This window comes from Amblyomma americanum, chromosome 11, assembly GCF_052857255.1.
Source record: "Amblyomma americanum isolate KBUSLIRL-KWMA chromosome 11, ASM5285725v1, whole genome shotgun sequence".
Classification (NCBI taxonomy): domain Eukaryota; kingdom Metazoa; phylum Arthropoda; class Arachnida; order Ixodida; family Ixodidae; genus Amblyomma; species Amblyomma americanum.
Window position 1 is genome coordinate 14,172,547 of NC_135507.1, and position 19,612 is coordinate 14,192,158.

Sequence of the window (19,612 nt, forward strand, 5' to 3'; positions counted from 1 at the left end):
TATGGATCAGAAGAATAGGAGACATATTTGGCTCCCGAAATTGTCTGCTCCCTCGGCTGACGACCTAGCCCACAGCAGAGGCTCTTTTTTCTTCCAAAATGAAGTGCAGCATTTCAGGCTGACGCCGCAACATGTTACAGCACACAACAATGAACAATGAGTGTCACCAGCTCAGCTCAAATGCCTTTCTCACAATATGTTGCCAAGCAGCTGTGTGGTCAAACGTGAGGTTTGCTCCTACACGCTTGCAGTGCAGAACTACCCTTATATGTCAGAGGTTGATTTTAAAACAAGGCAGCTGAGATGCGCCACAACACGAAACGAAAAAGGCAACAGACTTCATACGTCAGACAACTATAATAGATGTGAGCATTGCTTCTATAGACTTGAGGCAAAGATGAAGCATGCGTCTGCACAGGAGGTTTTTAAACAAGGCACCTGAAACATCTTGCTGGAAAAACATTCACCAATAACGCGTTGAAAATAAGAGTCATGATGCAGTTTACAGGTAAACAGGAGACTTCATGACCCCGGCAACCAAGAGGTGACTTTTAAGTTTAAAAATTTTTTTGACAATGGTGCAAAATTTATGGAAAAAAATTAAGAAATACTATAAAATTTAAATTTTTGTAGAGTACAAATTTTTTATGGGCCAAGCTGGCCTTTGTATCCCTGCTTTCTGGATGCGCCTTGTATGATATCACAGGTGCATCTTGTGTCAGCACTGAAACATAAGACAAGGCCATGCTGCACAAAATAAAAAGTGAATGCCGCACACATTGCTGCACAAGAGAAGTCTTGGGAGCAACCTGCAGGAACGCAATGTTGCACTGCACGGCAGATTAAAAAGTTCACAAAAAAGCACACAATAATATCCTAGAGAACAGCCAACAAACTCGGCTAGTGAGTCGGAACACGCTCTACATGTCTGCACTGTTTTGTTTTTTTTTAGTTACCTGCACTGAGCCTGCATCAATGTGCAGTGATAACAAGCACGAGAGAAATATGTGGAACAACGAGGCATTGTGCGTTATTGTTATTGTACAGTTATTGTACAAGTTATTGTTCAAGTTATTGTACAAGTTATTGTACAGAGTCACACATCACTGGAAGCAGGAACTGCTACTTCCAGACTGATTTGAAGCCACGTACGTAGGAGACAGACAACCAATTTTACGCCTCACAAAATCTTGTTTTTCCAAGTCGTAAATGTTTCACCTCAGCAACGGTCTTTGCACAAATGCACTAGGCTTACAAAGACAAGCAAAAACTCATGAATGCACAGTCTCACTTTAAAAAAGTATATGCGCGGTTACAATAATTTCTCAATTCGAAAAAAATTTTTTCACCTGCAGTGGACCTGGTACAACCCGTCCCAGGAGCAACTTCTTGCTTGTAGCAATTGTCTCGGGAACATGCAGCTTGGCTCTCACAGCCTCCAGCACAATCATCTTCGGAAGTGAGCAAAAATGGGCATCAGAAAAGAACCAGATTAGAGAAAAATGTCAATCAAACCCCTTCACCCAAGTGTAATAAAAAGAGGAACTTAAGGTCCCTTTTACCAAACAGAACTGTGATCATGTTGCAACTGTCATTTCTGCCAACTAGACTCTCAACAAAATACGAGAAAAGCAAATTGTAGCACCTGGGTTGATTGTATTTGGCACTAGTGATTGACAAAATGCTCTCAAACTCGTATATCAGCACAAATTGCTTCAAATTTTTGAATGGTTTGAATTGGCAGGTCTACTATGTTGAAGAATTCTGAGTAATAAGCATGATGAAATGAGGTTCAGCAAGCATGACTATAGTAACGAACTTAGACAGAATCAATAAAACTGTCGTTATAAGCAGACAGACACCTTTTCTGTTCAGCTGCCAAGTTATCCTTCTCTAAATTCTTGTTGTGCCTTCATTTATTCTTTAACAATTCCTACCACTTAATTCTAATGCAAGCTTTTGAAATCCTTCAAAAACAAATTGGGGAAAAAAAATGAATGCCTACCAAGAAACGTGTTCATATGTCAAGGACATTAAAGAGATATGACTCTTGTTTCTGCAAGGAATGCTGCACATGGACAACACGGTGCCGAAGCCCTGCCTATTCATCACTACAGGCAGGTCTTACTTCTACTCTACATTCCTCTGTACATCCAGTCATACCTCTTTATACTCAATCCAACTCTGCATAGTCCTTTATACTCTTACGTCTTCTCCAGACATCTCTTCTGTATTACACTTACAATCAGTCATTCCTCTACACATCTATTTCCACCCCATACATTCCTCTCTATACTCCACCATCCACTCTATGTTCTTCACTACATGTAGTCATTCCGTGCACTCACCACAGTAATCGGGATTAGAGCACCATAGGAGTAGAGCATTGCGGATGTGACTGTGGAGCTACGATGTGGGTACCTGAGAGACTCATCACCGCAGAAAAATCCCCGTTTGAACGGCCGACCAGCCAGAAAAAGGACAAGGACGGGGACAGCCACTGAAATACAAAGAAGAAAGCAATGCAGAGGGACTGCAATGTATCTAACCATGAACAAACAAAGTGCACTTTGCATAAGCTTCTAGGGGACAAAAGTTGTGGAACAAAATCTGTTTGTTTTTCCTGAATAACAACAACAAGCTCAGGAAAAGCTGCTAAAAAAAAAAATTTATCTTCTAATTACCATATTGTATCTATAATGGCAGAACAGGGATGTCAACACACAAATGCAAGCTCTGACACTGAAGTGGTTATAAGGTTCTCGTCGCCATACTGACAATGTTTAAACAGTGACAAGGTTATCATGGCAACATGGCCACCGACATGAATCTGGACAAGTTTCCATCAGCACTGGCTGCAACACTGTGATGGCAATATAGCTACTCCGTTGATCATGGCCAAGTTCCAGTTACCATGGAAAAATATGTTACAAAGAAAACAATGGAAAGCAGTAATAAAAACCTCAGCATAAATTAGTACCAGTAGTTAAATCAGACAAGCTTGCATGATGGCAGTAGCATGTAAGCCTTATATTCTTATGATGTTCTTAGTTCATGGCAGTATGTGAGCCTTATAGTGAGCCTCATAAATCCGCCCCTCATGTCTGTGCTGTCTGTGTGCAGTCTGATTTTCTTCTCTAGTCCTTGTCTTTTGAGCTACCCACAATCCCCTACTTTCCATTCTCATCAAGATAGACCTTGTACTGCTAATCTTATCTATGCAATATCAGGCAGGAATGTGGCTTACAGACAGCGCCGCCCGCTTGCCCCATTTCTTTTTGTAGTTTACTTTTTTGTGTGTTTTTTCTTCTACACTCACCTTTAATGCATTCCTGTTGAGATATGCATGCATAGACTTCCTCTAATGGCTGCTATTCTGTGACAAATGAAGACAGGTGCCTTTATCACTTGTTTTTCATTACTTGCCACTTAAGATAGTTTTTTCAAGCAAGACAAACTGGGAATAAGCTAAAAATGTCAATGTTCAGTGTCAGCTCATCGACTATGCGTTGTGATGAATGAAAAGTGTTTGATCTCTTTTCTTTCTTTTTTTTACTTCCATTTTCTATATGTGTCAACTGCACAGCAAGCGCCGATTTTAGCAACAGGCCTTCTGCTGCCACATCCGCAACCGCTACCGTTTTGAAATGCTAGCAGCTGCTGTTGTATTAAAAAAGAAAAAAATTAATGTATCAGAACCATCGTGACATATCTCTGCAGCAGGAAAATTTAGGGCTAGCACTGCAATCCAACCTGCACCGCTTGTTTAGTCAAAAGTGACAACTGGGCATGCCTCTCTCTCTTTAACCTACACTGAAAATAGACTCTGGCCGGCTGCCGGCTGCTGTGGCAAACGGTAAGCGGCATATGCTATGCGATCCTATACAACAGACATGCATCACATTTCAGTGACAGACAATGCTTCTAGTGAAAGGACATACATCAGCTAATTGTAAAATGAAAATGCCAGAAAGAAAAAAAAGAAGCACTGCACGTCAGCTAAAATAACATCACGAAAGTGAGCTGGTATATAGCATACAATGACAGCACACACTTTTGTACAAGTGGCTACAGAAAAGTGCACAGCTCTCCAGCAGAAGTTAGTGGGTAGGAGAGGGGTCTATACTTAATTCACTTTTGCAGCACTTTTAAGCTATCCTACACACTTCTTGTGCACCCCTGATAAAATGTTTTTAGGCTATATTGTTAGCTTCACAGCTGTGTGGTGGAGTGCTTGTGGCACATGTCGGCTTCTAAATCTCTGCCACTCCGATCCTCATCTTTCGAGGACTTTTCATTTTTAGAATTGCCTTAGGTGCTCTTCTAAATGGCTGAAAAGCAAGAGCAATGTTCCTCGACGACCTTTTGTGCAGTGAACTTTATGCGCACATTATGAATAACCTAAAAGCGAGTACACTACACAGACAGCCCAACTCCATGTTGCAAGTGTATTTGTACTTAAATGCAGCTGCATGCTTAAAATTTTGTTGTCGAGTCCGCAGGAAAAAAGAATTGTAAAAAGTAATGAGGGAAAAGACAACTTTGTACTACAGGTGCACTGAACGCCAAAAAAGTACGATAACCTACAAAACAACAAAAACGCAATGAAGTATACGCAGAGGCAAGACAGCTGTCAAGCTAGTAGCTCACTTCTTCACATGCTTTCCAATGTGTGGAGGGAGACATTTAATGAGAAGTGCGGCTTTGTCTTTTTTTTTTAGATAAAAATGTGAGGCCACAAAACCAATTCAATAATTGAAAGGAATAATTGATATGCTTCTTATTACCAGCACCGTAGCATCTAGTCTACATACATAAAAGCTTACTTTCCTTTAAAACGAGGAAGAAGGGACCTCGTATGTCTGCTGTCTATAGGTTCTCTGAACTTGAGCTCTACAGTGCTACCCAAAATAAAACAATGTAGGAACAAATGTAGGTTTTGTTAATAGACACGGCACAAGGACAACAGAAATGATGATAAGGTAGAGCATCTGATTATTTTCTTCAGTCATGAATAATTGATAATGCTGTAGCTTTCTTTATCGCCATACAGTTCAGAATCCAGTGACTGTAACCGGTGGTCATACCCTATTCATTAAAATGCGGATTCTATCACAACGAAACATTCATCAAGCACGCTGGAAGGAAAACCCACTCCAAAATCTTGCTCAACATCTGCAGTTTACATTTAGTTCCTGGGGGTATGGCTCAGCTAGCCTTTTCTGGGGTAATCGCTTTATGTTGTCAGAAATTAAAATTTGGCTACTGTTCGCCAAAGATTGTTCTGAACCTTCATGCTTCTGAAAAGAACTGTTGCATGCCTAATTACACAGACACGTGGCTACTTTCAACACTGTCTGCCAGGCTGGAAGAATGCATGCACAACTGGCCTTCTTTCAATCATGTTGTCATGACATAGTGCTGATGTTAATGCACTTCAGGTCGAGCTGTTAAATTTAGTTAAACAGATTTCCTCCTTTTTTTTTGTACTGTGTCTGCAGAAAGATGTACTATGGTCCCCAACTGTTCAGCTGCGCAAAATTCTCCTATGAGTCTGTGTCAAAGGATATGTCTGCTGTATTGTGACTGCTATTACACTTACGCTCAGAAGAGAATAGTAACAGTGATATATTCCTAGAATTTTTCACAGATACTGCAAGAAGACATGATGAACATGTGGAGAAAAAGTGTAATACTCTTAACCACCTTTTGGATGTGCAGGAACAATTTCACGAGGCCTGTAAATTTTCTGAACTGAAAAGTATATATGCTTTTCTTTTTCAGTACTTATTTATACTATAGTAAATTGGATGTGCATGTCTCCTGAAAAACTGCCACTGATTTTCCAAAAAAAAGAGAAAATGTTTTAACATACATCTCTTTTTTTTCTTCTTGTACAAATTCATGCTGCACAACCAAAGATGAATCCTCCTTTATGGCACTTGATCCGGCGGCCGCAGAAGCCATTGCATTAGCCATCGCCATCAAACTTAGCGACACCCAGCACCGCGGCACCCACATTTTTGCAGACTCCCAAGCCGCCTGTAGAGCCTATACCAGTGGACGTGTCCAGCGCACGGCTCTCCACTTACTGGGCGGCCATCTCCAGTATCATCACATCATCACCAGGACATGCAGGTCTCGATGGCAATATTAGGGCCCTAGCTCGAGGTTATACCAACCGAGTGGGGCACACTGACTCTACTCCATACCGCCTCTCAACCCATTTTTCAAGCCGCCTAGAGGCCCTCCGCCTAAATAGGTGTTTCTACCCCCCCCCCCCACCATATAAGAAAATTTACCGGACTCCTACTACCTAAGACGTATCCAAACACTTACTTTCCCCAATCTCCACCACCTACACAGCATTCACCCAACATTATACGCAGATACATGTCCTCGGTGTGGCGGAATTCCCACATTCACGCAGATTACATGGACATGCTCAGCTAAACGGAATCGCAACGCGGCGCTGGAGCAGTAGGAGGTGACGCTGGCCAGCGACACCCTGGAAGACCAGGAGGCGCTAGTCGCAAGCACAAGGTTAAAGGAACAGAGAGAGCTTTGTGGAAAACAGGGATGCTGACGAAATCGGCACTGGAAACATACCTGACCTTTAAACAGGAAATTGTCAAAGAAAATATCTATGATAATTGTAGGGGAAGTTCTTTGTTGTTTGAGGCCAGGACTGGAGTTTTGCGGACTAAGACGTATAGAGTCAGGTACCAGGAGATAGACACTTTGTGCATTGCGTGCGGAGAGTAGGAGGAAACGGCTGAACACTTGATACTTTTCTGTAAAGGGCTTCACCCTACAGTGGAAGGCAGCGGGGCGGACTTACCCAAGGCATTGGGGTTTAGGGATAGTGAAGGGAAAGTGGATTTTAAGAGGTTAGAAGTAACCAAGCGAATGTTATCTGATTGGTAGCTAAAAGCAAGACAGGAGTAAAATTTCACAAGACATGGCTAGGTGGCTTGAGCCACCGCCCGATGTAAAGGGTTCAGCCGTATCCATCCATCCATCCATCCATCCACGCGGCGCTGGGGCACTAGGACGTGACGCTGGGTAGCGGCACCCTGGAAGGCGAGGAGACGCCAGTCGCCAAAGCGTCGGCGGAAGCCAATGGTCTTTTAGAGTGCGGACCCTACCCCCAAATCCGCTCCGATCTCCTTCCTAGAAATAAGCGTTTATTCCCTCTCTCCCCACAAAAACCCTTTTTGAAATGTTTCGAATGTTGTTGTGCTCTAATGCTTTCTGATTTCATGTGCATACTGCCCCACTCACATAATGCTCTTTGGTAAGATGAGCCTGTGAGTAACTTGAATAAATAAATAAATAAAATAATACGCCACGCCATAAATATATCTCCATACGACGTGTTCTTATCGGGGAGGCGACAGGTTGTGCACGCTTGTTTCCCGACATTTCACTGCAATAATTGAGCGCATACTTCGCCCTTTCAGCTACACGTCGAGCCGCTTTGCTAGACAGAATCATTGTTTGCCGGTTCGCTTCAGCAACCTTCGCCCCCCCCCCCCCTCTCCCCTTTTTTTTTTGCTTCTTTTTGCAGTACATACATTATTCAAACGCTCGTCACCTTAACGACAACGTTCACACTGTTCGCAAAAGAAATGAGTTTCCGCCCGAACACAGTTAACCGTTCAGTCAATTTTTTCTCTTTTGTTTATTAGAATAAGGTTCCCGCAGTCAGTTGCTCCGTCGCGTTGAAGGACCAAATACTGGTAAACCGAAAGACTTGCTTCAGAGCATGCCTGAGGCTGAGAACCATGCAGAAAAGTCCACGCCTCGTTGTTTCGCAGTTACGCAAAATGCGGCAAATTACGAAACCGAAACAACAAACATCTCCGCGTTTTTGGAGATGGCGGTATTTACGTGAATTTCCTACGCATCCTGTAAAGCCAGAAAAAAACGCAACTCGGAACTTGTCGAGCCTTTCCTGACTCGATAGGATTTCACGATCGGCCGCAAATGGCTTACACAAGCACGAAAGCGAGCGCCGCAAAGAACCGTTATCTCCGCCCCAAGTTCTAACATCCGTTTTAGCTAACGGTTCAGGCAAGGTGTGGTGACAACAGGGAACTCACCTGCGGCAAGGCACACGACGTGAACGATCACGGTGAACAAAAGGTTATTATTTTGTGGCATTGTAGATCCTCGGCGAAATCTGGGATCGCGCAAACAAATTCGGGTTATGCGCGGTCTTCTGCACTCCCTACAAAAGGCGCCCAAACATGTGTAACTTTACTGAACCGAAGCACTTTTCTCGAGACCCCTCCGCCCCACACTTCCCACTATGCGGCGATCGCGCAAACACATATGGGCCCCGGCACGGGCCGCTGCTGTAAGCGAAGCACGGACGCGAACAGATATAGTTGGCCCACTTCGGACTTCGCAAAGAAGCTGATGTCGTTGCCGGTGCGGCTGTTAGCAAACAAGCTTGGTAAAAAAATGGTGGTGAGCGATTACAGCGCTACACTTTGTGCAGCGGTATAAAAGAAACGTTCTTCATTCGTGCGGGTTCGAGTGGGCATACAGGAACTTGTTCTATTTATTCTACTTATTTTTCTACGCACAAAATTTGCGTGTCTGGTCGAGCCTGTCGAGACCATTTTATTAACTATGCATTTCAGTTTATACAATAAATAGCATCCTCCAATAAACTTAAACGCGTGTTTTGTATTGCTTGTGTTTAGTGACGTAACCGGAACTTCCGCCGCTGCAGATTTGGCTCATCTGAAAATCTGGCCGAGCCAGCCGAGCCTGTTGCGAGTGGCTGTGGTTGTGTGGCTGAGTGGTTCAGCAGTGTCTTGGGTGCAAATGTATTTTTTTAACTGGTTCTCCCGTCGTACGAGCATGATGCGAGACTAGTCTGCTGTCGGGACCAACCACCTCATCGTCTATGTGTTCCTTTTCCACGATTCCGCGCTACGATTGTTTCCTTCGTCCACAAACTTCTGTGGAGGGCGTCGGGAGACGTAGTGCGGTGCGTGGCGTGTGACCATCTTTTCGGCACTCCCGCTACGTTCGGTGCCGTGTTGGTATTCCGCTGGGGCCTCTGTAGACGTTGTGACCCGTTCCAATGGGGCGGCCAGCTTCACGGATTGCTGCGCCCACCTGAGGTGCGCAACCTCATGAGGTCGACCTCAAAAAGATCTCAGCCTCATTCGTGAGGTGATGTCGGCGACGGCTCGAAATTTTGCGAGTAAGGTCAGCTAACAGACCTCAACCTCACGTCGTGAGGTGAGGTTAAGGTGAGGTCGGCGACGGCTCGAAATTTTGTGAGTGAGGTCAGCAAATCAGACCTCAACCTCGCGCGTGAATTTGAGGTTGAATGAGGTCGTCATTCGGTGAGATCGAAATCTTGAGGTCGAGACTTTTTGCAGTTGCCACGTCTTACTCCGACGAGCGCCGCTTCCGAAGCGGAGTTGCAGCGCATCACCGCAGTGTTCATGCAATGACGCTTGGTGTTCGGTTTCCCCTGTTCGGACAACCGGATGCCACAGTTCCCTCTTAGCTTCCGGTGCTGCGCTGTAATGTCCGTTCAGTTCGAGCCTATAGGAAGATGCACCCCTCTGGTCTTCCTGCAGGGAGTGTCACTGTCACAGCACGCCACTCTCCCTCCCCCTTGCCCCTCTGGCGTAGCACTCGGCTGCCTGCATGTCGGCACAAACTTCCGGGAGCGCGCAAAGCACGTAACTCACGTTGACCAGCGGTAGCTTTGTTTGATGCCGCAAACAAATAAGTTCAGTACAACAAGCACGAAATAAATTCGTCGCAGCGCAGATGGCCCCAAACAGGACTGCTTCGTGTTCATGCTTGTTGCCGGCACTGACATCATGGCTCTTGCCTTGCAGTCGAATGAAGGGGGTACTGCTGTACATTACCAGCTGACTTAACAGAAATTGTAGTTGTCGGCACAGGCGAGAGAATGTGATTCAGGTGGTTCCTAACAAGGACACCTGCTGATCTGGTTAATAAAGCTCGAAGCCAGAAAATCAGCATAACACCGTCGAAGCTTTTGATCGGTGACTTCCCCTTTCGAATCGCGCACTAATTCTGTATACTCCCGTTCCGTAATGCAAGCAGATGCAAATATCATTTCGCTTTTTTATCCTTCCGAATAACCTCTCTTTGGTCTCCCGTTCCTTGTTCCTTCTCGGAAATTTGCTTATTATGCCGAAACCCCGCACAGCATAGCGGTGTCACAGCGGCGAAAAAATGCAGAACTGTAATGTTGTTGTTGTTAGCCTTTCAAAAGATGGCACATACCCACACTGGGGGATCGGCCAAGAATCGGGTGGCTATTCACCTGAACGCAGTTAATAAAAATGAAAAACACGTGGGAGCGCAACACCGGTGAATTTTTCCTCATGAACAGAAAAGGGATGAGAGTTTTGATTTCAAAATTATAAGAATAATAATAAACAGAGGGATTAAATAATAATGATTAAGTCAAAATGTAATAATTGATAGAAAAGAAAAGTTTGGAACACTTAGCAAGGCAGTATGTGAGATTCTATCAGGAAATTTAGAACAGCGGTACAAACAGATCTGTGGCTGAACCCAAATGTGGTGGCGCCAAATGATAGCAAGAGCGGGCTGCTCAAACTAAGGCCAAGATGCTGCAAGGGCTCCTCCAGCGACCTTTTTCTCAGAGAGTTGAATCGGCAATGAATGTATGGCGATGTGGCAGCTGATTCCTTTTCCTCTTTCTTTAATGAAGATGTGTGAACTGAATGATTAATTACATGCTCGCGCTGTGTTGCTGAGTCGCTGTTTCAAACCTTCTAATATGACGTTTAATGGGGCACGCTGTTGTTAGCTTCTGTTTTAAGTGTGCGATTTTTGTTTGTATGTTTCTAATCATTCTCTTCTTTTTCTTTTCTCGTATGGGATCTGTTAGGTTGACAGCCTTCCTTGCAGACGACGAGGCACTACACGTTATCTTTCCTTTAACTAATTTGCAGAGACCCATCGTTCACCTTAAACGGCTTCGCAAAATGCTGGCGCTTTGCTCGCGGGTAAAAAAACGTCAAGGGTGCTGGCGTACCTTTGATTAGTTCAGTTTTGAAGGGAAACGAGTGATTGACTTAAAGCAGCTTGTGTCAGACTAGTTGACGAAATGGTACCCAGAATTCTGTTGAGGCGTATGTGTACTTGGGCTCGGAAAAAGATATCGCTGCAGGGAAATTTGAGCGGAGAGCCATGGGGCTCTTGACAGAGAGAGCGGTTCACGCTGCTTACTCTAGGCCAGTTATTTTGACCCGTGCGATTTTAATAGTTGGCACAGTGTTTGAAGAGGTAATCTAGCCCTTTCTTTCAAAATGCCGCGAATTCACCGAGTCATCAGAGAATTCCCAGGATTTCAATGCCATTACCATCGCCACCTGGAGGGAAGTGGCGGAAACGGAGGAGGGTCTTGACCTCCCACGGACATCAACATCATCATGATTAATTATTAGCTGCAGGAATTCCTATTTTCCCGCACAATAATTGTCTTCAGTTGCTGGGCAATGTACAATATTTAATCAATATTCTGACAACTTTTAATTTGGTAGCGGTATATCAGAATTCCCTGGGCTTATGAGGATACACTGTTAGAATCATCATCATCGCCATCATCTCGAGAATCAAAGGCATGTGTCGTTGCATGATCTTTGCAGTATGATATACATGAGAACTGGCGCGTTTACCTGCTGGATCCGAATGTCATTAATGTGGACAGGGTTGTGGGCACTCTTTGTAATGCGTCATGCACGCATGTGTAGTAATGTGAGATCCATATGGATCTTGAAATGGGGGTGGAAGGGAGTGGATGGGGGCCTGGTATGACGAGAAATTACATTGTCGTCACGTGACTAGGTTTGATGGCACATTACATCGCTGTCACGTGACCTGATATGCCGTCACACTCACATGACAACATCAATAATTATACTAATTAGTTGTAGCATTACCTAGTTATATTAATTAGCATTAATTATTTATGTTCCGTCGTCATCGTCGTGTGACTCATCGGTTCATGACGTCGCTTAGCGCCGTTTCTTGCGGACACTTTTTTGCGGATGTGAGCTTGAAAGTGAGCCATATCTAATGCTTTCGCATTAATAAAAGAAGCCGCTCGCTTCTACACAGACATAAATACAACGTGTCGGTGTACTAGAGTCACAGCTTGTTAAGTGTTTTCGAAGGCACCATACAAAGGCCTGACAGAGTATTCTCGCTATGCCGGATAGAGCTAGAAAATCGAAATATACTGATATGCGTCTGCATAACCGTCGCATTGGAAAGTACATCGACGACCAGTTTCTTATATTCGGTAACTATTCTCAAGCCTGAAAAGGGTATCGTGAATATCTTCCCCTCCTCCCAATTTCTGGTTTATGGTGTAGAAGGCCTGTGTTTGTCAACTGGCTGTTCGTGCTTGAATGAGCGCGAGGCTTCCAATACGAAGAAGTGTTCAGGAACCAGGTTGCCAAATATTGACACATATAAAGTACTCACCGACGTACTGGTGGTAACCGCGTATGGGACACCCCTGCCCGCAGGCCATATACTCTCTGAGGGTTCATCCCAGATTATAAGCTTCTATTGCGTGCACATCAATAGTGTCTGTTCACACGTACCTTATTAAAAAATAGCAACATGATTTTGGCTTTCCTGTCTCACAGGATTCTCAGAATTGTTTTTAACTGAAAAACTTCTTAATCGCTTTTTGTTTTGTTTTCGTTTGTTTTCTGAGGTCGAGCAGCCGACCTCAACCTCACAATTTGAGGTTGAGTAAGGTTAGCAGTGGCCTCAGGAAAAGTGAGGTGAGGGCGTCTAAGGAGACCTCAACTGATGAGGTTGAGTGAGGTCGGCATGTTGTTTTTGAGGTTGGTAAAGGTCCATACTTCTGAGGTCAAATGCCCACCTCTGGCGCCCACCGTGGTTGATAAAACTACCGGCGGCTTCGCTCGAGCTAAGCTGCCAAACGCTAGAGCTGTCTAGCTGAGCGAGCAGTTGCGTAAAATTGCTCGTTTTATTTCTGTCATCGAAGCTCTGAGCTCGTTTTCCGTTTGCCCTGCTTATTTTTTGCAGTGATCCGGAAATCTGGCATGGATGACGGTCAACGATGGACAAATTCGCCGTCGATCTAGACGAAGTGCTCGATGAACTCGAGCAGAGTGAACGTAGGCAGTAAAAGGCTGTACCGGCGATGTATTTACTACGCCAGTCACATGCGCGTCAACAGCGAATGAATCGGAGGCGTGACTTGTTTGGGATGAGAACGTGAGACATGTTCGACTGCTTTAATGGAGCTTTTATGGCGCGCTGGAATACGCGAAGACGGTATATGTAACACTCCGTGACAGTTTGTTCAGTCGCCTTTAGTACTGCCGTGCACGTCGGTTCCTTAATCCCTTCAATGACAAACTTATCTGATTGTTTAAAACCGGCACTAGGCCGCTTGCAATCAACTGCGCCTATCGCAACCTTATCATCGGAAACTGGTCCAGCGTTGATTGCTGAAGAAAGACGGACGACCGGCTCCAAGGCTTTAGCCTGGCTTCGTAAAAAGATTTATCAGGAAAAATGACAAGAGGTTCCAGAAAACCAGTATATTAGCACATATTTCTGCTTCATGGCACAGCCTTAATTGTACCTCTCTTCCCTCTATCCTTTCTGCCTGTTTATTTCATTTCGCCAGTCTGCCTGCTGTCACTTTATTTCCGCTGCCCCCGTAGCGATGGCACATGCTGGGGCTAGCAAAAATCTTTTCCTTCCTTTCTATAATTATTTCTTTTCTTAAATCAACCACTACTACTACTACTACAACCTTCAGAGCTCCATGACATATGCAAGTCAAACTTCTTTTCCTGATTTATGGAAAAGCAAAACATCAGTAATCCGTCTCGTTTTCATTTCCTGTTAACGTATACACACCGCAATATTGCTATCCGTATGATGGTTTTGAAAGTGGTAATATGCTCGTACTCATTAAAGGCAATGAGTATTCTTGTCCCTAGGGCCCTTACATTTTCAAAGAACGGCTCAAGCTTTTAAGCTGCTTGTCTTGATCGTGTATCACTCCACTGAAATGGCTGTTCTGTCGTGTTGATTCGAAGAGGCCTTGCATGTTCCTGCATACCTTGTCAGTGTTATTGCCTTTGCTGTTGCCTTACTTTGGCAGAATGGGCTACTTTTAAAGAAAAGGAAAATAAAAAGGTGATTGCTTTATCAATCTAAACATACTTGCTGTCAAAAAGGCTTCCCTAGGCACAGTTTCGCTCCTTAGAAGCATTAGGACCCACTGCCCAGCCAAATTCCAAGTGTTGCGGTGACGTGCCACACCAGAATGGGGACCACACCCTTGCGCCACCTCCTTCAGTCATTTCTTCTACCACTACATGGCTACTGATGGATCTCAAGGAAGCAAGTAGTGATGGTGTCACCAGTGGGGAGGCTTACTTTTGGGACAATGCTCCTCCTGCAACGGCATTGCACTCGGAAAGAAATGCTCAGATTGTGACGACACACATACCAACGAGTGCTGCTGAAATCTCCACTGCTCACCTGCAAGATCGTGTCGATTTCCCTGGCGCGCCAACCACGACTCACGTCATTGGTCATGACAAGCCCACAGTGCCGGTTAGTGATCCCAACCAAAGCAGCTGTTTGAGAGACTTTGCTGAGCGACCTGGCTACTCCTAGAGACAGCTGTCTTCTGCAGTGCCTCCAGATGATAATGCCCTTGCAGAAACTTGTGGTGTATCTACTCTTCCCGCTGCCGACAGTCATGAAAGTGGTGGTGGTGCTAATTTGTACTGCAGGCAAAAGGATCAACAAGATGATGGGGCGCAGCTGTGGACGACCTGTGGCGTACCTGAGCAGTCAGTGCCCTGTGCGGAATCGAGAACTTTGTCCGCAGCATCAGAACCCATCTTAGAAGAGGTTTGCAGTGATGGTGCTTCTAATGCAGTGCTTCCAAAGAGCTCACTTCTGGAAGAGAGCTTTCAGGGACCTGACTTGCTTTCCTTAAGTCCTGTTGAATATTCTAATGCATCTGACTGCCCTGGAGCCCCCAAATCATTGATTATCCTCTCTCCTGACAGTGCAGAGATGCAGAATGTAAGCAGCCCCGAGCAGCTGGTTAGCAGAAACTTAGTGCAAGATGGCAGAGCGATCCATGATTCTTCACTGCTTGATAGTGTTAGCTACCTTCCACAGGTTGAAGCTGCCATGCCCAGCAGTGGTGTTGCGAAAGGCACCTCTGTCTCAGACTCCAGTGAATTACCGGACAACAGTAGTTTGCAGACAGTGGGCCCACATTTGCCGGAGACACTAAAACCTATATCTGTGTCTGATGACAGGTCCAGTAAGCAAGAAAGTAGTAATGATCTGATGTCTAATGCATAGCAGGCATCAAAGCCACCTGCTGTTCCTTGTTTAAAGAGGACAAAGGACCAGTCGCTTCCTGCGGATCTGTCTGCATGCTCGAAATGTGAGCAAAACTCACAAGGCGCCTGTCAATCTTGTCCAGATGCATTGACAAGGCCCACTGCTGGAGATGACGCCCAAACGTCTGGGACAGCCCATATTTCGAGCTGTGGTCCATCTATGTTGCTTTCCAACCAGTCTTCCAGTCCCACTGACAGCACGAACTTACAAGAACTTACATGTAAATTAGCGACTCCCAACACCACGGAACCCAAATTTTTGCAGACTTCCGAGTCGCCTGTATAGCCTGTACGACTGGACGTGTCCAGCGCACGGCTCTGCTTACTGGGCAGCCATCTCCAGTATGATCACATCATTACCAGGACATGCAGGTCTTGGTGGCAATATTAGGGCGGATGCCCTTGCTCGAGATTATACTAACCGAGCGGGGCACACCGACTCTACTTTCTACTCCCTCTCAACCCATTTTTCAAGCCGCCTGGAGACCCTCTGGCGAAATAGGTTGTCTCTACCCCCCACCATATAAGGAAATTTACCTGGAGGACTCCCACCACCTAAGAGGTTTCCAAACACTTACTTTTCCCAATCTCCACCACCTGCACCGCATTCACTCAACATTATGCGCAGATACATGTCCTCGGTGTGGCGAAATTTCCGCATTCACGCAGATTACATGGACATGCTCAGCTAAACTGAACCACTTAAAGCTGCACAACGTGGCGCTGGAGCAGTGGGAGATGACGCTGGCCAGCGGCACCTTGGAATGCCAGGAGGTGCCAGTCGCCATCGCTAATGCGTCGGCGGAAGCCAATAGTCTCTTGGACTGAGTACCCACCCACAATCCGCTTTGGTCTCCTTCTTAGAAATAAATGTTTATTCCCTCTCTCTCCACACAAACCCTTTTTGCAATCTTGCTTGAATGTTTCGAATGAAATACGCCAGGCCATAAATACATCTCGATACGACGTGTTTTTATCGGATATGGTGTTTTTATAGGGGAGACGACAGGTTGCGCACGCTTGCATCCCGACATTTTATTGCATTGATTGAGCTAGACGGAATTACTATCAATGCTATTATTATGGAAAATTATTATGTATGTTCGCTTCAACAACCTTTCCCTCCCCATTTTTTTTTTGCTCTTTTTGCTGTACATTATTTATACGCTCGTCACCTTAACCGCAACGTTCACACTGTTCCCCAAAGAAATAAGTTTCCGCCCTAACAGAACCGTTCAGTCAATTTTTCTCTTTTTTTTACTAAAACAAGGTTCCTGCAGTCAGTTGCTCCGTGCTTGAAGGACCAAATACTGGTGAACCGAAAGACTTGCTTTAGAGCATGCCTGAGGCAGAGGACCATGCGGAGAAGTCCACACCTCGTGGATTCGCAGTTCCGCAAAATGCGGCAAGTTACGAAACCGAAACAACAAACATCTACGCGTTTTTGGAGATGGTGGTATTTGCGTGCATTTCCTACACATCCTGTAAGGCCAGAAAAAAAAAACGGAACTTGTCGGGCCTTTCCTGACTGGCTAGGATTTCACGATCGGCCGCAACTGGCTTACACAAGCACGAAAGCGAGCGCCGCAAAGAACCGTTATCTCCGCCCTAAGTACTAACATTCGTTTTAGCTAACGGCCCAGGCAAGGCACGCGACGTGAACGATCGCGGTGAACAAAAGATTATTGCGACATTGCAGATCCTCGGCGAAATCTGTGATCGTGCAAACAAATTCGGGTGATGCGCGGTCGTGTGCACTGCCTACAAAAGGCGCCCAAAACTTGTGTAACTTTACCGAATCGAAGCATTTTCTCGAGACCCCTCCGCTCCACACTTCTCATTACGCGGCGATCGCGCGAACACTACGTGTCCCGACGCCCGCCAGAGAGGTTTGTGTACGAAGGAAACAACCGTAGCGCGGAGCACAGAAAATGGACGCAGAGACGATGAGATGGTTGTTCGAAAATATGTTTCCACCGAAGTCATTGCTTAACCACTCGGCCACACAAACACAGCCACTCGGGACAGGACCGGCCGGAGTTTCAGATGAGGCCATTCTGCAGCTGCGGAAGTTCCGGTCACGTTACTAGTCATGCAAAACAAAAAAAAATACGCGTTTACGTTTGTTCGAGGATGCTATTTATTGTATGACCTGAAATGCATAGTTAATAAAATGGTCTGGACAGGCTCGACCAGACACCCAGATTTTAGTACGTAGAAAAATAAATAGAAATATAAGCACACACTAAACCAAAGTCAGTTCTTGAATGCCCACTCGCACGCGCACGAATGAAGAACTTTTCCTTTCTACCGCTGCACAACGTGTAGCGCTGTGTAAGATTACGGTGTAAGATTAGAGTGGTGTTCAACGAGCACTCTGCAGGTGGCGCAGTCCGATAAAAAGTGGGTGAGGATAAATAACAGTGTTGAGTATCTGACAGAGCATGAAAAATATCTAATGAATAAAGCTAGTAGGAATGCAGTTGTCATGAAAAATAGGGCACTGTGGAATTACAATAGGTATGAGGTGGTAAGAGGGATCTGGAAAGGGGTGATGGTCCCTAGCCTGACCTTCGGGAATGCGGTCCTCTGTATGAGGCCAGATGTTCAAGCAAGGCTGGAAATTAGGCAACGGGGAGTAGGGAGGTTAGCTTTGGGAGCACATGGCAATACACCAAATCCGGGGGTACAGGGTGATATGGGATGGGCGTCTTTCGAGAGCAGAGAGGCTAGCAGTAAGATAGCATTTGAGGAACGATTGAGAAGGCAGAAGGAAAAGCGGTGGGCTAGGAAAGTTTTCAGATACCTGTATATAAAGAATGTTGACACGAAATGGAGAACGCGAACTAGAAAATTGACAAGTAAATATCTGGACAGCAGTAAGGGGGCAAATCAGCAATTATCGGTTAAGAAAAAGGTTAAAGGAACAGAGAGAGCTTTGTGGAAAACAGGGATGCTGACGAAATCGGCACTGGAAACATACCGGACCTTTAAACAGGGAATTGTCAAAGAAAATATCTATGATAATTGTAGGCGAAGTTCTTTGATGTTTGAGGCCAGGACTGGAGTTTTGCGGACTAAGACGTATAGAGTCAGGTACCAGGAGATAGACACTTTGTGCACTGCGTGCGGAGAGGAGGAGGAAACGGCTGAACACTTGATACTTTTCTGCAAAGGGCTTCACCCTACAGTGGAAGGCAGCGGGGCGGACTTACCCAAGGCATTGGGGTTTAGGGATAGTGAAGGGAAAGTGGATTTTAAGAGTTTTGAAGTAATGCAAGTGAAGGTTATCTGATTGGTGGCTAAAAGCAAGACAGGAGTAAAATTTCACAAGACATGGCTAGGTGGCTTGAGCCACCGCCCGATGTAAAGGGTTCAGCCGTATCCATCCATCCATCCATCCTGGGTGCCTGTATTGATCGGTCATCCGTAGTTCATCAACCCTGCCCCGCCGAGGTGGCTCATTGGTTTGGGCGCTCGACTACTGATCCGGAGTTCCCGGGTTCGAACCCGACCGCGGCGGCTGCGTTTTTATGGAGGAAAAACGCTAAGGCGCCCGTGTGCTGTGCGATGTCAGTGCACGTTAAAGATCCCCAGGTGGTAGAAATTATTCCGGAGCCCTCCACTACGGCATCTCTCTCTTCCTTTCTTCTTTAACTCCCTCCTTTACCCTTCCCTTACAGCGCGGTTCAGGTGTCCAACGATATATGAGACAGATACGGCGCCATTTCCTTTCCCCCCAATACCAATTATTATTATTATTATTAGTTCATCAACACGCCAAACCAGAAAGCGTTCAGGGGATTTAGTCCAACACGGCGTGCAGAATGTGCATGCGGACACCGGTGAGCGATATCAGCAGAACCTGATAGCTGCTATTTTCTGTGCGCTACATATTACATTAAATGAATAAAACTTGAAATCCTTGGCATAATGTGAAAATATCGCACGCACGTCAAAAGAGCTCAGGCCTGACTGTGAATCAGTCCGCATGCTATATACTGAAACTGCATAATATATTGCACTCGTCCCCTAGCTCATTCGGCATTTGTAGCTTTATTGTCAAAGAAAGTAAGGCACTCTAAAATCGGTGTCACTCATGAGCGAAATAGCACATGTACGACCTACACGACATATGCAGCACGGAAATT

General features: G+C 45.4%; 1 protein-coding gene across 5 annotated transcripts in view; it reads right to left on the minus strand.

Moving 5' to 3' along the window:
• Positions 1 to 8,360, minus strand: part of LOC144111037 (putative phosphatidate phosphatase) — a 34,510-nt gene extending 26,150 nt beyond the window's left edge. Inside the window, exons 1-3 of one of the 5 annotated variants that reach the window (XM_077644132.1) lie at positions 8,106 to 8,360; positions 2,349 to 2,500; positions 1,350 to 1,451 (exon numbers count right to left, since the gene is read on the minus strand). In XM_077644132.1, coding sequence (XP_077500258.1) covers positions 1,350 to 1,451; positions 2,349 to 2,500; positions 8,106 to 8,166 — 315 coding nt within the window. In that variant the 5' untranslated portion in view covers positions 8,167 to 8,360. Of the gene's footprint in view, positions 1 to 1,349; positions 1,452 to 2,348; positions 2,501 to 2,962; positions 3,103 to 8,105 lie in introns of those variants that run through there. The other 4 variants (XM_077644131.1, XM_077644134.1, XM_077644136.1 and 1 more) reach the window with 4 other exon arrangements.
• Positions 8,361 to 19,612: the final 11,252 nt, after the last annotated feature.